This window comes from Oryctolagus cuniculus, chromosome 15 (assembly GCF_051225735.1).
Source record: "Oryctolagus cuniculus isolate XC-2025 breed Fujian yellow rabbit chromosome 15, ASM5122573v1, whole genome shotgun sequence".
NCBI lineage: Eukaryota > Metazoa > Chordata > Mammalia > Lagomorpha > Leporidae > Oryctolagus > Oryctolagus cuniculus.
This window is the reverse complement of record NC_142881.1, coordinates 14,767,311-14,785,988: the sequence shown is the minus strand read 5'-3', so window position 1 is coordinate 14,785,988 and position 18,678 is coordinate 14,767,311. Positions and strand designations below refer to the sequence as shown.

General features: G+C 37.8%; 1 protein-coding gene across 6 annotated transcripts in view; it reads left to right on the top strand.

The window, feature by feature from the left end:
* Nucleotides 1-18,678, top strand: part of ATRNL1 (attractin like 1) — an 818,312-nt gene that overhangs the window by 349,585 nt on the left and 450,049 nt on the right. For 4 of the 6 annotated variants that reach the window (XR_011382205.2, XM_089314254.1, XM_070057169.2 and 1 more), the window contains 3 exons: nucleotides 2,552-2,646; nucleotides 5,668-5,746; nucleotides 10,589-10,746. Coding sequence is in view for 5 of the 6 variants with exons in the window: in XM_089314254.1 (XP_089170380.1) it covers nucleotides 2,552-2,646; nucleotides 5,668-5,746; nucleotides 10,589-10,746 (332 nt within the window). In the remaining variant the exon portion in view is untranslated. Of the gene's footprint in view, nucleotides 1-2,551; nucleotides 2,647-5,667; nucleotides 5,747-10,588; nucleotides 10,747-11,919; nucleotides 12,115-18,678 lie in introns of those variants that run through there. The other 2 variants (XM_089314255.1, XM_089314256.1) reach the window with 2 other exon arrangements.

Here is an 18,678-nt window from a genome sequence, read left to right as displayed (position 1 = left end):
ACATCTCTCACTTGACTTTATAATCACAAGTTTAACCCTCCACCAAATAAAGAATTCAACAAGTTAACAATTGAGCAATATTCCTATTAATTTTGTTCTAGAATTTTTTTTCAAGCCTAACATCAGCATTGATCATTACCGTATGTTGTACTAATCTGGTTCTTTGAATTCTAAAAAAATCTGAATAAATAAGAAGAAAAACATCAAGCTTAAGTGGCTGTCCAAGAATTGGGTGGGGGGCGTATTTGTGGCAGAGGCTGGAGTGTACAACACAAAAGCAAAAAATGCCCCTAGGCCTGGGACCCTGCAGCCTGTCTGCCCAGGGCTGCTCAAATGCCCCGTCTCCCCACTGCATCCTCTGGTGATCATCCAATAATTACTGCTTAGTGCTTAGCTCTAATCATGCAACAAAATAAGTATAATTTTTGAAATTCATGAAAATAGTTTTTGAAGTGCTTCCTTTTTAAAAAGTTATGATTAGGTAGTATCTACTGCAAGTTTGCAGCCCTAGTTTTGGACTCCTGTGACCCGTGTTTGACCAAGGTTATCATTACTCTCTTTCTGAAGCACCGTATTTATTTGGCTTTCATAACATAACTTCTGAGTGTCTTCCTATCTCCCTTGTCCTCCCTACTTGGTCTCTGTTGCTGATTTCTCCTTAGGATCTCATTCAACACAGTTCTTCAGAACTCATCCCTGGACCTCTGTATCTACTAGGTGACTTACTGCCTGCACGTCCTTAAGTCTCATTTAAATGCGATGATTGATAAATTGTTTTCTAAAAAATGAGCTCCTGAGCTTGACTCAACATACTATCTAGATATTCGATAAGTATTTCACTGAATAAGTAGTACCTTTAAAACTAAGCTCCTATTTCCCTGACTACCACTACATTAGAAATTATTATTCTTACCCACCTCAGAAAATGCAAAGAAATCATAAATAACTTTCTTTATTTCTTTCCAAGGCTACATTCATATTCAGCTAATTGTTAGCTGTGCCTTGCAAACACTTTTCCTGTGTCTCCTTCTCATGAACTCCGATGCTATTACTCTTGCACCATCACCTCGTACCTGCTTTAGTGGAGTGGTCTCTATAAGAATCACAATTATAGCTTTGCTTGCTTTAGGACTTTTGTACCATTTCCTTCTGCCTGGAATACATTTTTTTCTAGTGAACGCCATGGTTTATTCTCATACTATCTTTGATTTTTAAATATTCTTTCTCAAAATTGCAAGTTTGCTCCTACCTTGATAGCAAAGTTCTTCTTCAATAGTTTATTATCCTTTAAAATACGAGGCCGTCTGATATACTATTTTAAATGCTTATACTCCAGTGTCTAGAGTAACATGGGTTTATTGAATTTTTCTGCATTTTTGGGAGATTAAAATTGGAAATATGATCTTTTGCATAGTATTCATCATCAGATATAAAGATTAAATGATACTGAAAAAGTCTTAGAAATACAGAGTGGATATTATGGTGAATGTTTGTGTTTAAATTGCTGTTTGGAATACCTGCATCTCATTTGGGAGTACCTGGCTTTAAGTCCTGGCTCTAGCTCTAAATCCCCGCTTACTGCTAATGGACAATCTGGGAGAAAGCTTGTAATGACTGAAGTAGTTGGGTCTCTGCCACACACATGGGAGAGGCATTATTTTAATTATTTTCCTGGCTTTGGACTGGCCCAGCCACAGCACCAATTATGGGAGTCTGGGGAATTGACCAGCTGATGGGAGTTCTCTGTCTCTCTCTGACCCTTAGTAGGAGACAAACATATAAAGACATTATAGTAAATGTTATTTATCATTAATGGTCATACTTTTTTTTTTTTTGGCAGGCAGAGTGGACAGTGAAAGAGAGACAGAGAGAAAGGTCTTCCTTTTACCGTTAGTTCACCCTCCAATGGCTGCCGCGGCTGGCGCGCTGCGGCCCGTGCACCACGCTGACCCGAAGGCAGGAACCAGGTGCTTCTCCTGGTCTCCCATGGGGTGCAGGGCCCAAGTACTTGGGCCATCCTCCACTGCATTCCCTGGCCACAGCAGAGAGCTGGCCTGGAAGAGGGGCAACCGGGACAGAATCCGGTGCCCCGACCGGGACTAGAGCCTGGTGTGTCGGCGCCGCAAGGCAGAGGATTAGCCTAGTGAGCTGCGACACCGGCCAATGGTCATGCTTTCAAAGATTTTGAAATGGCTGTATTTTCTGTACATATTTTTAACTGGAATAAAATGCACCAAATGTTAACTATTTCTTTACATTTGTAACATTATGGATGAATTTTATTTTATTACATTTGTTTAGTTTCCAGAATGATTATAGTGTTTATGTAGTACTTTTATACTAACAACGAAAATAATAGATATAATGTTTAAGGAATTTGGACTTCTTCCAGGTCTGTGTTTTGCTTTTTGTTGCTTTTGATGACAAAAATTTAGTTTTTGTTAGTCTTACGTGGGCCACTAGTATGAAATATATATATATTTTCACATAACTTGTTTTTGGTACAATTTTTAAAATTGCTTATCTGAATTCTACTTTTTTCTCCCCACAGATAGCCTTTTGATTGACTATCAGTTTACCTTCAGCTTACTACAGGAGGATGATCGCCATCATACTGCCATAAACTTCATAGCAAACCCAGAGCAGGTAAGGAAAGATCATTATCTTTTCTAATTTTGTCATATGAATTTCATTTTGTGATCTTTCATTTTGATTTTACCTCAGAATTATCACACCTAATGGCTTTTGTGAAAAAGAATCTTGTTAATTTTTTTCTTTTCATAAGACAGTGATCCTTGTAATTCAGAGAATTTGTTTTCGATTTTACCAATAGTTATGTCATGTAAACTATGAGCTCTGTATTCTTCCAGTAGATTTTATGCTTATCATTAATTATGCCTTCACATTCTGAGTAGTATTATTTGAAAATAAAACCAATGAATTCCAAACATGGTATATTAAACATATTTTCTTTTATACCATTCCATAGTAGTCAGTTTTCATTGTTTAGTTTCTAAATATACTGGCTTCTCTGGGTTATATGAATGATGGCTTCTTTATTGTAGTAATGATATGACTTTACAAGTTTATGAAGTTTAAAATTTAAAAAAAATTAACTGAATTTTAATATCAACACATCAATTCAGGAAGAGAATTTACTGTTTTCCACCTTAGACTTTATAAAATTAAAACATCTACTTTTCTCTGAAGGGAGGAGAGAATTTCCACTTTGCTTATGGCCCTGTCAACCTAGTGGATACAAAAGGCTTCCATAGCTGAGGCAGATCATGTCAAGAGCCTTGGATGATTACTGATGTCATATATAAGAGTGAAATTTGTTAAATAAACAAAAGTCACTGTGCACTAACTTCCCACGCAGGAGTTTTGTCCTCAAAGAGTTGTACTATGAAACTTAATAGTAAAACTTCTTCTCAAGAATCACTTGCCTTAGTATATTCAAAGGAGGGTAGTAGTATGTCTCATAAGTAATAGTTATGTCCAAGAGCTCAAAAAAGATTTATCATCCTTGGATTCTTATTCGAAGACAATTAAGTTGCTAAAAGGAAAGATGAAGGAGGAAGGAAGGGAAAAGAGGAAGGGGGGAAAAGTGAAATCACCTTCGAGAAGCACAAACAGATCAGCCCTTGTATAGATGGTTGAGGACACTTTTCTTAGTTTCCTTTACTTCATTTGTTCTTTTTGTTTTCTTTTTCTTTCTAGAATAAAACAGGAGAGGGAGCAGGGAGGGTGGGTATGGTGGGAAGAATTACTATGTACATAATGTATTTATGAGATACATACAAATTAAATATAAATAAAAATAAACTTATCTAAGAAATGAAAAATCAATCATGTATTTTATTGGGGTAGAATTTTAGTGTTTTTGAAACTAAAATTTACTTATTTAAAATGAAAATGCCATATTAAACATGCATTTGTGTGTGTGTATATAAATATATATATATTTCTATCCCTGTTGTTGAATCCATTGACTTCTTTATTGCTTAATTGTACTTCCAAACCTGTGGAGCTTTTTGAGAATCTAAGAAATTTCATGTAAATGAGTTAAGAATTTGAGAGGGAATGATATTTCTCCAAAGTGTATGGAGACTAAAAATAATGATAATTTGATGGATTTGGAACATGATTCATATTGCACTGTAGAGGTTGTTCCTATATGTAGGACAATCATTAAGAGTGGTGATTTGAAGGTATAAGATTTTGACTGAAGGGCCAGTGCCGTGGCTCACTTGGTTAATCCTCCGCCTTCGGCACCGGCATCCCATGTGGGTGCCAGGTTCTAGTCCCAGCTGCTCCTTTTCCACTCCAGCTCTCTGCTGTGGCCTGGGAAGGCAGTAGAAGATGACCCAAGTGCCTGGGCCCCTGCACCCGCATGGGAGACCAGGAAGAAGCACCTGGCTCCTGGCTTCGGATCAGCGCAGCGCCAGCTGTAGCGTCCATTTGGGGAGTGAACCAATGGAAGGAAGACCTTTCTCTCTCTCTCTCTCACTGTCTATAACTCTACCTGTCAAATAAAAAAAAAAAAGAGTTCTAAAAATGGTAAAAAAAAGATTGTGACTGAAGGTGTCATCTAAATGAGACGGCCACGCAGCAGCCTGACCTTTTACAGGCTCCTTCCTTCTATCCTATCCTGGAGTGGGTGGTCCTTTCCTTCAGTCGGTTTCCCTCCAAGACTGCTCTATGGGAAATGCGGGACATAGTTGCTTTAGATACATTTTTCTCTTAAGTGCCACTCAAAAACTGGCAGATTTCTTTGCTGTTGGTTTACTTGCTTTATTATATTTTGAAAAAAAGTAATATTAAGAAATTATTATTCTGTCAATCTCTGTGTCTTCACTTGCCAGGTCTAACATAGTGATATGGGTTTTTCTACACATCTTTGTGTATTTAAAAAAAAAGTAAAAAGTAAAATTCACTCAGTATCTGAAACACAACCTATTCAAAATGACTGCCATTCTATGTCTTTCCCCAGGACTAAGTAGGTCCCTACTTCTTGAATTGAAATCATAAATAACATTTAAAGCAATCTTTTAGACTTTGTTTTCCTTAAAACTAAATGGCAAGAGCCTGTAATTTGCTAATAAATGAGAAGCAGGTTAGCTGATAAATTCTTCAATGTTCTCCTCTATGCTATTTAAATGATGTGATCTGCTATTTTTCCAGAGTAAGCTCATCATTTTTACCTGAAATTTTTAGTTTATGTACTTTAAGTGTTTTTCTATACATTTTTCTGAATGTGTAATAATAATAGCAAATTATGTACCTAACAAGAAGTCTATCAACAAAACAATCTTATATTGCTGTAAAATTACTTTGAACTAATCTAAAACTGTATCATTTAAATATAAAATACATATAAGAAAAGAGAATCAAATACAAATACTAAATTCTAGCAGCCTCTGGCTTACATACAAAAGATCAAATTTTAATAGGAGAGATAAATGAGAGACTTTAAATCTACCTTTGATTGTATTATGTGTTTTCATTAAAAAGTATAAATGGCATCTATACTTCTTCAGTTGAATGTTTACAGAATGTGTAGAGTCTGAGAAATGTTAACATGGACATCTTTAAATCAGTAAACTTAATCATGCCTATTTAGTATAATTTGAATTTGTTAACCTTAATATTTTCTTTTTTTGGTAGTCAAACAAAAATTTGGATATTTCGATAAATGCATCAAACAACTTTAATCTGAACATCACATGGTCAGTTGGTTCAACAGGTAAAAGAATTTTGATGTCACATCTCTTATAACCTGTACTGTTATTTTAAGTAAATGCAATTTAAAAAATACTGTGATTGTACTACTACTGATTAAAAAAAAATAATGAGTAGAGGGTAGGTGTTTGACTTAGCAGTTAAGTCACTTGTTAGGATGTCAGTGTCCCTCATTGGAGTACTTCTGGTTGAATCTTTGCTCCTGCTTCTGGCTCCAGCTTCCTGTTAATGCGGGTCCTGGGAGGTGGTGGGGATGACTCAGGTAGTCCAGGTTCTTGCCACCCGATAGGAGACAAGGGTTGAATTCGCAGCTCCTAGCTTCAATCTCTGCCTAGCCCTGAGAAATGCAGGCATTTGGGGAGTGAACTAGCAGATGGGAGTTCTCTGTCTTTGTCTCTCTCTTATCTCTATTTCTTTTAGCCATTCAAATAGACATTTTTTTAAAAAATGGGCACCAGTATGAACAAACTGTTATAACTTTCTTCTGTATTCAATTAAAATTATATGATACAATATTATACACTAAATTGTTTTGATTGCAGTGTTATGAAATGATTTTAATTAAGATAGATTAATTTCTAAATTACTAAAGAGACTGAGATTTTAATTATTTGAGTCATTGTTGAAGCTACACACAAATTATTAACTTTAATATTTATATAAAACAATGACATTGTTCTGGCATGCTTATATCAAGTAACAACTTATCTATTATTTTGAAACTTAGAAATATACACCTTCCTGTAACTTTAAATGTTAAGGAGTTTAAAGAAGCTACACAAGGGCCGGCGCCGCGGCTCACTAGGCTAATCCTCCGCCTAGCGGCGCCGGCACACCGGGTTCTAGTCCCGGTCAGGGCGCCGGATTCTGTCCCGGTTGCCCCTCTTCCAGGCCAGCTCTCTGCTGTGGCCAGGGGGTGCAGTGGAGGATGCCCAGGTGCTTGGGCCCTGCACCCTATGGGAGACCAGGAGAAGCACCTGGCTCCTGGCTCCTGCCATCGGATCAGCGCGGTGCGCCGGCCGCGGCGGCCATTGGAGGGTGATCCAACGGCAAAAGGAAGACCTTTCTCTCTGTCTCTCTCTCTCACTGTCCACTCTGCCTGTCAAAAAAAAAAAAAAAAAAAAAAAAAAAAGAAGCTACACAAAAAATGACATATGCAATAAAGTTTATAAATTTTAATTACTGAGTTTTTTAAAATGTGACTATGAAGTTTAAATCTATAATTTGAATTATGAAAATGTATGCTTACTCTTTTATATTTCTATCTTAGGAAATTCTATTGCTTTCAGAGGCATCCTGTTGCCTTGATATACTGATAATTGTCTATTTTTTGTATGGAAAATTTGTGGATTCTTAGAAACCCATTTTTGATTTATAAAAATTATTTTAGTATACTCTTTTAATATGTAGAATTATAAATACACAGCATTCAGAAGTGAAGGGATTTTTTGCAAATCTAGAAACTTTATTACATATGAAAAATTAAAAGTTCTATAGTAGTCCAAAACATATTGTAAAATCTAGGCACTATGTCTACTAAAATTCATAACAGATTTTCATGTTAATTTGAAATTTATTTGTGACCATAAAAAGAATATGTTTAAAAATGTTTTTATAATAATTTATAAAACACCACTAATTACTTTCAGACAGTCATTTTAGCATGCAAGAAATCATTTGAACTTTCAGATTTGCAGAATCAAATGTCAGAAATTTTAATATATCAAATTGGGAGATGAGGTTATGGAATCTTCTTTTTAAAAGAGCAAACAAGGTAATTTTGCAATAGGAGTTCAGTTGGAAGTTAATTCAATTACCCAGAATACTAATTCTCAGTATTTTTACTGCTCATTAAGGTAGAGATCTTGTTAGGTTGTTGGAAATGCTTGTTTCATTTGGTTAACTTCTGTAAATATTTATTGAGTGCCCAATATGTGTTTAACTAATTGAGTGTTTAGCTCATGTTTTAAATTATGGTCTCCTCCCTACTTATTTAAACTCGTAATGATTCAATTTGTGGTAAGACAAATAAATTGATTTCTTTTCTGTTTTATAATTGGATTGAGACATGTGAAAACCTGGCCTGGCTTACTTGTTTTGAAAAGGTCTGTGGAGAAGTAAGTAGAATTTATCGAGCTGTGCATATCTGTGTTCAAAAGGAGAGTTTACTAGTAGTAGCTATAAACTTGGGACAAATGTTGTAGTCATCCTGATACATAAGTTTCTATTTCAACAATGAACATGACAATGCATCTGGGATAGAATTGTTAGAAAAAATGATGTACCAGTGCATAGTACACTTCACTTTATCATTGGTAGTATTTAAACATTTTTAATACTGTATCTAAGGCTGGCGCCGCAGCTCAATAGGCTAATCCTCCGCCTTGCGGCGCTGGCACACCGGGTTCTAGTCCTGGTCGGGGTGCTGGATTCTGTCCCGGTTGCCCCTCTTCCAGGCCAGCTCTCTGCTGTGGCCAGGGAGTGCAGTGGAGGATGGCCCAAGTGCTTGGGCCCTGCACCCCATGGGAGACCAGGAGAAGCACCTGGCTCCTGCCATCGGATCAGCGCGGTGCGCCGGCCGCGGCGGCCATTGGAGGGTGAACCAACGGCAAAGGAAGACCTTTCTCTCTGTCTCTCTCTCTCACTGTCCACTCTGTCTGTCAAAAAAAAAAAATACTGTATCTAATATAGTTTTGTCAAACTTATTTTCTCCCTTGTCATTCAAAATAACAAGAATGAGTCTATTATGATAATTGTTTTTATAAGAGCAATTATAAAAATTAAATGTAATTTTTAAAGAAAAGATAAATATTATGTTTTCCCTGATTTGTGGTAGCCAATGTATAGAGTACAGAAAAAAAAAGCTTTAATATATAGGAGTGAAATTGACATCTTGGGATTTGATTATTGTTTTTAGCCCTTGTCTGTATTCCTGTGGAACAGTGCTCTTTCTGCTTTCTACTTGTGGAACTCTCTATTTAATGCAGCATTAAGGCTGTGGTTATGAAGTAAATTAAAAATATCTTATTGCAAAAATTAAAAAAGAAAGGGGAGAAGGAGAAAATTATTTTTGAACTACATGAAAACTGTTCTCTTTGTATTAATAAAAAAATTATGCTGAGTGTAATAAGCCAATCTCAAAGGGACAAATACCACTTGTTCTCCTTCATAGGTGACAACTAACTGAGCACCAAAAAGGAAACCTGTTAAAGTGCAATGAACACTAGGAGAAACGGTGACTTGATCAGCCCTCACCCTGACTGTTGATGAGCAGCTTGATATGTTATCCCTCTTAGTATTTTTTTTGTTTGTTCTACTTAATACTTTTGGTTGAATACTGTAATCAATACACAATTCTTATTAAGTGCTGAAACTTAACTGAAAAGTGATTGCTGTTAAATGTAAGAGTGGGAATAAGAGAGGGAAGAGATGTGCAATTCGGGACATGCTCAAGCTGACTTACCTCAAACGGTAGAGTTAGAAACATACCAGGGGATTCCAATTCAATCCCATCAAGGTGGCATGTACCAATGCCATCTCACTAGTCCCACTGATCAATTTCTGTTCACAATTGATCGTAATGATAGGACTAAGAACCAAAGGGATCACAGAAACAAGACTAGTGTCTGCAAATACTAGCTGATAGAATAAAAAAGGGAGAGAACGATCCAACATGGGAAGTGAGATACACAGCAGACCCATAGAATAGCAGATGTCCTAAACAGCACTCTGGCCTCAGAATCAGCCCTTAAGGCATGCAGCATGCGGATCTGGCTGAAAAGCCCATGAGAGTATTTCAGGCATAGAAAGCCAAGACACTCTGGGGAAAAAAAAAAAAAAAAAACACCTAAATGAAAGATCTCCACGAGTGAGATCCCAGTGGAAAGAATGGGTCATCAAAGAAGGAGGTACCTTTCTCTGAAGGGAGGAGAGAACTTCCACTTTGACCATGGCCTTGTCTAAATATGATCAGAGTCAGTGAACTCAGGGGGCTTCCATAGCCTTGGCAGTTCATGACAAGAGCCTAGCGTGATTACTGAGGCCATAAACAAGAGTGTCAATTTGTTAAGTCAACAACAGGAGTCACTGTGCACTTACTCCTCATGTAGGATCTTTGTCCTTAGTGTGCTGTACTTTGTGATTTAATGCTGTAACTAGTACTCAAACAGTATTTTTCACTTTGTGTTTCTGTGTGGGAGCAAACTGTTGAACTCTTTGCTTAATGTATGCTAAACTGATCTTCTGTATATAAAGAGAATTGAAAATGAATCTTGATGTGAATGGAAGGGGAGAGGGAGTGGGAAAGGGTAGGGTTGCAGGTGGGAGGGACGGTTTGGGAGGAAAGCCATTGTAATCCATAAGCTGTACCTTGGAAATTTATATTCATTAAATAAAAGTTTGAAAGAAAAAAAATATGAAGAACAAAAACAAACAAACAAAAAAAGAAAACATATGATTTTAAAAAATATTTATTTATTTGAAAGAGTGTCAGAGAGATCGATATCCTGTATCTGGCAGTTCACTCCTCAATGGCTGCAACATGCAGGGCTGTTCCAAGCGGAAACCAGGAGCCAGGAGCTCTGTTCTCGTCTCCACCTGGGTAGGAGCGGCCCCAGTATTTGGGCCATCATCTGCGGTTTTCCTAACTGCATTAGTAGGGAGCTGGATTCAAAGTGGAGCATCCAGAGCTCAAAAGAGGTGCCCTAATATGGGATACTGTCTTGTAAGCTGGAGGCTTAACATGCTAAGCCAGAACATCGGCCCCTAATGCACGTTTTTAAGTTCATAAACATCCCTCTTTGCTAATATGGATTATTTAAATTTGTTTCTATTATTTACATTTTAGCTGGAACAATATCTGGGGAGGAAACTCCAATAGTTTCCAAGGCTAATATAAAGGAATACAGAGACAGTTTTTCCTATGAGAAATTTAACTTTAGAAGCAATCCTAACATCACATTCTATGTGTACGTCAGCAACTTTTCCTGGCCTATTAAGATACAGGTAAGTGTTAAGGATATTTGCTTCTAATCACCATTGAGTATTTTCATTTCAAAAGGAATGCTGTTTTTGTTCAAAACAGTGGTACATATTTACATTCCTTGACTTGAATAATACTGAATCATGTACTTTCCCTTGATTACAAAATGGTTTATGGATGTGTATGAAAGTGAGTGCCTCTGTAAAATCCCTCATACAACTAATTTTGAACCAATCAAAGAATGTACTGAATTTATCTTTAAAAATGCAGAAATTTGAAGTAACTAGGATACTTGGGTTTTCTGATTAATTTTTGTGTTCTAACTGAGGGCAGATTACCTTTCATTACAAATAGCACTTGAATTATTTGCTGTGTAATCTCATGTTTAATATGTGGTGAACATAATTTAATCTTTTGTTAATGATTTAGGATTAGTGATGATTAACAGTTACTTCCTTGCAGATTCAGTACCTTTCATCCCTGATTTCTTAATCTGTGCAGATCTGTATTGAATGTCTCATTTCTGTTGTCAGTAGTGGTAATCTGCTGAAGGCTTCAGATTTATTTCTAGGAAATATTTGGTATGTTCTTTCTGATTTGCAGTAGTCAAGGTTTGTGTTTTTAATTTAGGCTGTCATGAAAAGAAAAGTCTGTGTTATACTGTTGGAATCCTTATTCATTCCCTTATAAGTGATTGATTATATTGAATTCACATTAGAGTATGCATAGCTTATATATGCCAACTCCTGTTCTAGTATGCTATGTTTTATAATCTTTTAAAGATTTGTATCATTCATTCCCTTTTTATATTAATAAATGATAGCATATGCTGTGTGACTAGAAATATTTGCAAATTGTGCTTACTTTAATTTCTATATAATCACTGGTGGAAGGAGTAAGTAATTTTTAAAATCATCTATGTTTACTGGGAAAATATTTTGTCTTGTTTGTAAGGTTTATTTGACACCTAATTTAATATAATTACTCAATTGATCAAGAAAAATTAGTACAAATTACTCAGAGTAAACTTAGTTTGGAAATTAATTTGAGAAAACTGTTTTTCCATTGTATAAAAATTAATTTAGATGCTAATACGATAAGAAATAGCACTGTGGCTTAGTGGTTAAAACCACCTACAATGCCTGCATCCCATATGGGCACCAGTTTGAGTCCTGGCTACTCTTCTTCCAATTCAGCTCTCTGCTATAGGCTGGGAAAGCAATGGAAAATGGTTCAAATCCTTGGACCCCTGCACCTGTATGGGAGACCCAGAAAAAGCTCCTGGCTTTTTGCTTTGAATTGGCCCAGTTCCGGCCGTTGTTGCCATTTGGGGAGTGAATCAGTGAATGGAAGACCTCTCTCTCTCTTTCTCTTTGTCTCAGCCTTTCTGTAACTCTGCCTTTCAAATAAATAAATAAATCTTTTAAAAATATTAGAAATATTTCCATACAATGTAAAAATTTTAATACTGTGTGGTATAATTTTATTTTATAAGAATCACCCAGAAATATTGATCACATTTCACTTATTTTATTTGTGTAATGGAATTTCTATACTTAAAAATTCTATACAATAAACTATAACATATGCATGTAGTTTTGTGATCAATTTTGAATATTTGCATTGTTTTCAGTTTTTGCCTTGTATTGGATAAAGTTGATATAAAAATTCTTACACTGTACATATATTTTAGTGGAAAAATGCACCCATTTCTCTTTGACAAATGAGGAGTATAACTGTGGAGTAAGCATATATTTAAATCGAGTAGATGTGGTGAAATGAGAAGGCTGTGCCAAGATGGCTCTGGTGAGCTAGCATCAGTTACTCAGGAAGTGGCTTTGGAACCCACCTGGCAAAGGAGCCTGCCTGCCTAGCAACAGACAGTGATTGGTTATGGCATAAACCACCCCTTGGCCAGATTGGCTGCCTTAGCTATATAAGCTGTTGCACCAACTGAAATAAACGAGTCTGTGAGCTGCTCATTTCCAGCCCACTTTCACCCAACTTCTGGTGTCTGTGTTGTGACTTAGCACCTCTTGCCCCCACCGTGCTTCTCCTCTCAGAACGAATCCACAGCAACAAGTAGAAATTGCCGAATTTTGCAACAGTGGCTTTTCCAATTTAAAATAACCCAATTGTTGACAATTATATTTGTTTCAAACATTTTCACTCAACATTTAGTATTATCTATGTTGTTCATTTTACTCATTTGTTAGAGGTATGGTATAATATATTCTGAAGTTTTAATTTTCATTGCTGTGATGAATTATTACTCTTTGGCTATTTTAATCAATTTTTTGAAAAAAAATTATTTAGTTGAAAGAGATTTTCAACCTGCTGGTTCATTCCCAGATGGCCACAATTTGGATCAATTTTAATGAATTATTGTTCAAGACTTTTGATTCTTAGAGGATTGCCTTTTTCTTATTAAATTCTACTTATATTGTAGCTATCAATCTTTTGTCAGATATGTGTTGTAAATATCTTGTGATATGTGGTGTGCTTTTTCACTCATGTATGAGTATAAAATAAGTTCAATATTTTTTTAAGATTTATTTATTTATATGAAAGTCAGGGTTACACATAGAGAGGAGAGAAAGAGAGAGAGATCTTCCATCTGATGGTTCACTCCCCAACTGGCTGCAAAAGCCGGAGCTGTGCTGATCCAAAGCCAGGAGCCAGGAGCTTCTTCTGGATCTCACATGTGGCGGAGAGGCCCAAGGACTTGGGCCATCTTCCACTGCTTTCTCAGGCCATAGCGGAGAGCCAGACTGGAAGTGGAGTAGCTGGTCTCAAACCTGTGCCCACATGGGATGGCAGTGCCTCAGGCCAGGGCGTTAACCTGCTGTGCCACAGCGCTAGCCCCATAAGTTCGGTATTTCAATGAAGTCAATGTATCAATATTTTATTTTATAAATAGTATTTGAAGTTTCATTATTATTTCTAGGATTACCAACTGGTTTTTAATTGTAAAAGAATTATTATTCTTTCTGTGAATTTATTGTTTGTATCCTTTCTAGTTATTTTTTATAGAGTGTTAGTATTTTACATTTTTAGAATATAAACAGCTAGCTATAGTTTATTGCATACATCATATTGTGTTCTAATTTTGTTTTCATTTTATTTTCTTTAGTCTAATTTGATACTATTACTGATGAAATAAAATGTTATAATTCTCCTAAATTTCCTTCAAAAATGTTTAGCTGTGCCATCCCTTCTCTGATGCCAGTGAGTTAGGGTGTATTTCAGTTGATTTATTTTAGATTTTTATCAGCTTTTTGGAGATATAACAGAAAAATTTTAAGAACTATATACATTTAAGGTGAACAGTGTGGTGTTTTCATATACATATAAGTATCATGCTAGCTATAGGATTTTTATAAATACATTTAATAGGTTGAGAATGTTTTATTCAAGTTTTGTTGAGAGGTGTTTTTTCATGATGATGATGAATGTGACCTTTTTTTGCGTTTTGTGATGTGGTCATAAAACTTTTGACTTCTAAGTTTGTTAACAAAATTGAATTAAATTGATTATTTTTCTATTAAAATTTATCTTTTTAATGTATTTTTAAATTGACATAAGTTTGTGTATTTGTGTGGTACAATGTGATGAGGTATTGTGGGGAGCAACTTGGACTAGACTATACTGTTACTGGAATTAAGACTTATTCTATGCATCTGCTCTCCCACAATGTGGTGCTGGGAGAGGAGCGTACAGCTTCTACCCAGCTGCCTCTCACCAACTTGACAAGCTGCAAGAGCCGCTCCTGATTGGAGGAGAGCGGCACGCTCGGCGTGTGGGTAGCAGAGTTGGGATTGGTGGAAGAGGACTATAAAGGAGGAGAGAGACAACATGCACCAGGAACATCTAAGGGGAACACCTGAGGAACATCTGAGCAGCCCCCGAGAGAGCCGACCGGCGGTGTGCCGCTCCCCCACGGAAGTGGGGAATGTGACAGGGGGAACTGCCCTTCCACGGAGGTGGAAGGGTCGGTAGCCAACCCGGGAAGAACCAGCAGCAAACCCGGGGAGGGCCGAGCAGACGAAAGAACAGCGCAGGGTCCTGAGTCGTTCCTCCATGAAGACGGGGAGCGACATAATAGTGCCGTGACTCGGATAGGAAACTTAGGAGGGAAGAAACGGGAAGAAGTGGGAAAATACCGGAGAGAGAGACTAGCAAAGAGCCTAGGGAAAAGCCGGACGAAAAGGTGCCGGAAGAAGCTATTGAAAGCCTAGGCATAGACTCGGATATGGACTACGGGGGGAAGCTGGGAGAAATCTCTAAGGTTGAAAGCGAAAGTGAAAGCTAGAACAAACAGACTCGGATACGGACTGTGAGGAGAAGCCAGGAGAAATGAGGGAGGAATATTGTTGGAAGAAAAGTTAGGGAAACATACCGGGTAGAGAAAAATGTTAGGGAAATTGAAGCTGCGGGGGCAGGCCGAGGCGGAAACGTAAGCCAGCTTGGGATTCTTCAAGTCAGCCCGGGGAACAAAAGGCGAGAAGCTAGACGCGTAAGCCTGGTTGGAATCCGTCAGATTAGCCCGGGGAGCAAAAGACGAGAAGCCAAACCATAAGGCGGAGACGCGTAAGCTAGGTTGAATTCGCCAGGTTAGCCCGGGGAACTTAGATTGAATACCGGTGGTGGCGGAAACGTAAGCTACGCTGTGTGACTCGCGGAAGCCGCCGCGTGCAGAGAGAGCACGGGGCGTGAATAGATAGGGAACGTGGGGCTAGCGTGAGGCCGTGGTGTGGGCGCGAAGGGGCACGGAGACCGCGGAGTGCGTGCGGGAAGCCGCGCAGATGAGAGAAGCGCTGGCTGAAGCGGCTCAGAGCCGGGAAGCCGCCTAGAAGCAGCCTCGGGGCGGGCGCCGGGAAGCCACAGGGATAAGAGAAACAGAAGTTTAGAAGTAAAATGAGAGAAATAGGAATGCTGGTAGATAGAAGTAAAATAGGAGAAATAGGAATGCCCGGAGATAGAGAAATAGAGAAAAATAAGGCCTCCCCACAACACGCACGGCAATGAGAGAGCTTGGATTCGGTCTGCCTGATTAGGGAGGTGGTGAGCACCTGCGGGCGGCTAGCAGCTTATGCGCCGCAGGTCACCGAAGACAGGCACGAATTAACATCAATAAGTCTCCCCACAATACCGCAATGAGAAGGCTTGGATTCGGTCTGCCTGATTAGGCGATAAGCACCTGCAGGCAGTTCTAGCAGAGCAGAGCATGCGCTGCGGGGCACCGAACAAGGCACGCATCAGCGCCTAAAAACCTCCTCACAACATGGCGAAGAGAGGACCCGGATTCGGTTTGCCTGATTGATAGGACTTGTAAGCACCTGTGGGCAACTCTAGGAAGCAGAGCAGAGTGTGTGCCGCGGGGCACCGAAGACAGGCGCGTATCAACGCCAAAAATAAAAAGAAAGGGGGATCTGTGGGGAGCAACTCGGATTAGACTAAGTTACTGGAATTAAGACTTATTCTATGCATCTGCTCTCCCACAATATGGCGCTGAGAAGGGAGAAACAGCTTCTACACAGCTGCCTCCAGTTCAACCAATAAACAGCAGGACCTACTCCTGATTGGAGGAGAGCAGCATACTCGGCGTGTGGGTAGCAGAGTTGGGACTGGTGGAAGAGGACTATAAAGGAGGAGAGAGACAACATGCACCAGGAACATCTAAGGGGATCACCTGAGGAACATCTGAGCAGCCCCCGAGAGAGCCGACCGGCGGTGTGCCGCTCCCCCACGGAAGTGGGGAAAGTGACAGGGGGAACTGCCCTTCCACGGAGGTGGAAGGGTCGGTAGCCAACCTGGGAAGAACCAGCAGCAAACCCGGGGAGGGCCGAGCAGACAAAAGAACAGCGCAGGGTCCTGTGTCGTTCCTCCACGAAGAGGGGGAGCGACAAGGTATAATAAAACTGATTAATATTTGAATGTTTAACTCATATTTGGAGTTTAATGATGTATTTTTTCATTTATGTGTTATTGGATAGGAATGATTAAAACCCTATTAAGACTTTTTGTACCAATGTTTATGAGGAATAATATTCTGTATTTTTTATTCTTGTAATCTTTTTCATCTTTGTATCATGGTACTGCCTTCCTTCTAAAATGAAGAGGAAGTATTCTTTTTAATATTCTGAATATTTTTATTATAAATATTATTTTCTGTTTGTAGTAGAATGCAATACTGAATATATTTGGATGTGAGGATTTTCTTTCTGGGAAAGTTTTAACTAAAAATTTAAATTTTACATGGATTTAGAGATTTTCTGGTTACCTGCTTCTTCTTGATTGAGTTCTACCAGTGTCTTTCAGTGTATCCTCATTTAATCTAATATGTAGACTTTATTGGCAAAATTGAAATATCTATATATTATCCATAATAATATCATCTCTTATTCTTGGTATTGATAATTTGTTTCTCTTCTGTTTTGTTTTCTTCATCAGTGTGGCTAGAGGTTTATGTTTCATTGATTTTTTTAAAGAAACATGATATTCTCTGTTTTTTCAGTAACTTTATTTCATTAATATCTTCTTTATTTTCTTTTGCTTACTTCAATGTTAATTTGCACTCTTTTCTACTTCTTATTATAAGATGTAAGGTCATTGATTTGAAATCTTTTTTAATTCAGGAACTTTAGCGCCATTTATTTAATTTTGAATACTGTCTTGTATTACTCCTTTGAATATCATTTTGATAGGTTATGTTTCATTTGGTTCAAAATGATTTCTGATTTTTTTCTAATTTCCTGTTTGATAAATAGGTTATTTAGAATGGATTATTCAAATAGTGGGATATTTCATTTCTATGTTTTTGAGCAATTCTAGTGATCTTTCTGTCATGTGTTTCTAATTTAAGCCTAATGTGATCATAGAACATATCGTGAATGAATTGAATAATTTTAAATTTATCAAGACTATTTTATAATGTATTCATTTTGTTTGGCAACATATGACCCCATGAAAGTTTCTACAACTTAATCTCTAAAACCTGGAGCCAGGAAGCAGGATTCTGTCCTGGTTGCCCCTCTTCCAGGCCAGCTCTCTGCTGTGGCCAGGGAGTGCAGTGGAGGATGGCCCAAGTGCTTGGGCCCTGCACCCCATGGGAAACCAGGAGAAGCACCTGGCTCCTGCCATCAGATCAGCGTGATGCACCGGCCGCAGCGTGCTGGCCGTGGCGGCCATTGGAGGGTGAACCAACAGCAAAAGGAAGACCTTTCTCTGTCTCTCTCTCTCTCTCACTGTCCACTCTGCCTGTCCAAAAAAAAAAAAAAAAAGATATAAGGGTTACTCAAAGAGCTTGTGGAAAATGGAATTTAAAGGTAAGTTTATTTTGGTGCAAAAATATTTTGAAGTTCATGCATTTTTATTATATTAATTTTCTATGAGCTAATTGAAGAACCTTCACATCAATAGAAATTATCCCCTCTGAGCAACAGAACACATATTGAAAAAAATAAACAAAGGTGTATGAATCTGAATCAAGAATGAAAGGCTTAAATTCAGGTCATTGGAGTCTCAGAATGACGGAGGGAGAGGTGTTAAATGGAAAACTATTTTAAGAAATAATGTTTGGAGGTAGGCATAAACCTACATAGCCAAGAAACACATTGAGTTTCAAATAACATAAACCCATAGATATCCATGCTCAGACACATATTACTATTAAATGCTAAAGCAAAAGCAGTAAAAAAACCAAAACCAAACAAACAGAAAACAAAACAAAAAAAAAAGCACAACACGTTGAAGTAGTCAAAGAAAAGCAACACATTACCTGTAGAGGAATTACTGTGTATTTTAAATCAGAAACCTTGGAGACTAGAAGGAAATAGTATAATGTTTTAAAATTGCTTAAATAAAATAACATAAATTGAGACTTCTGCATTTATCTAAAGAATCCATTAGAAATGGAGAGAATGAAAACATTCTCAATTAAGGATATTAAAACT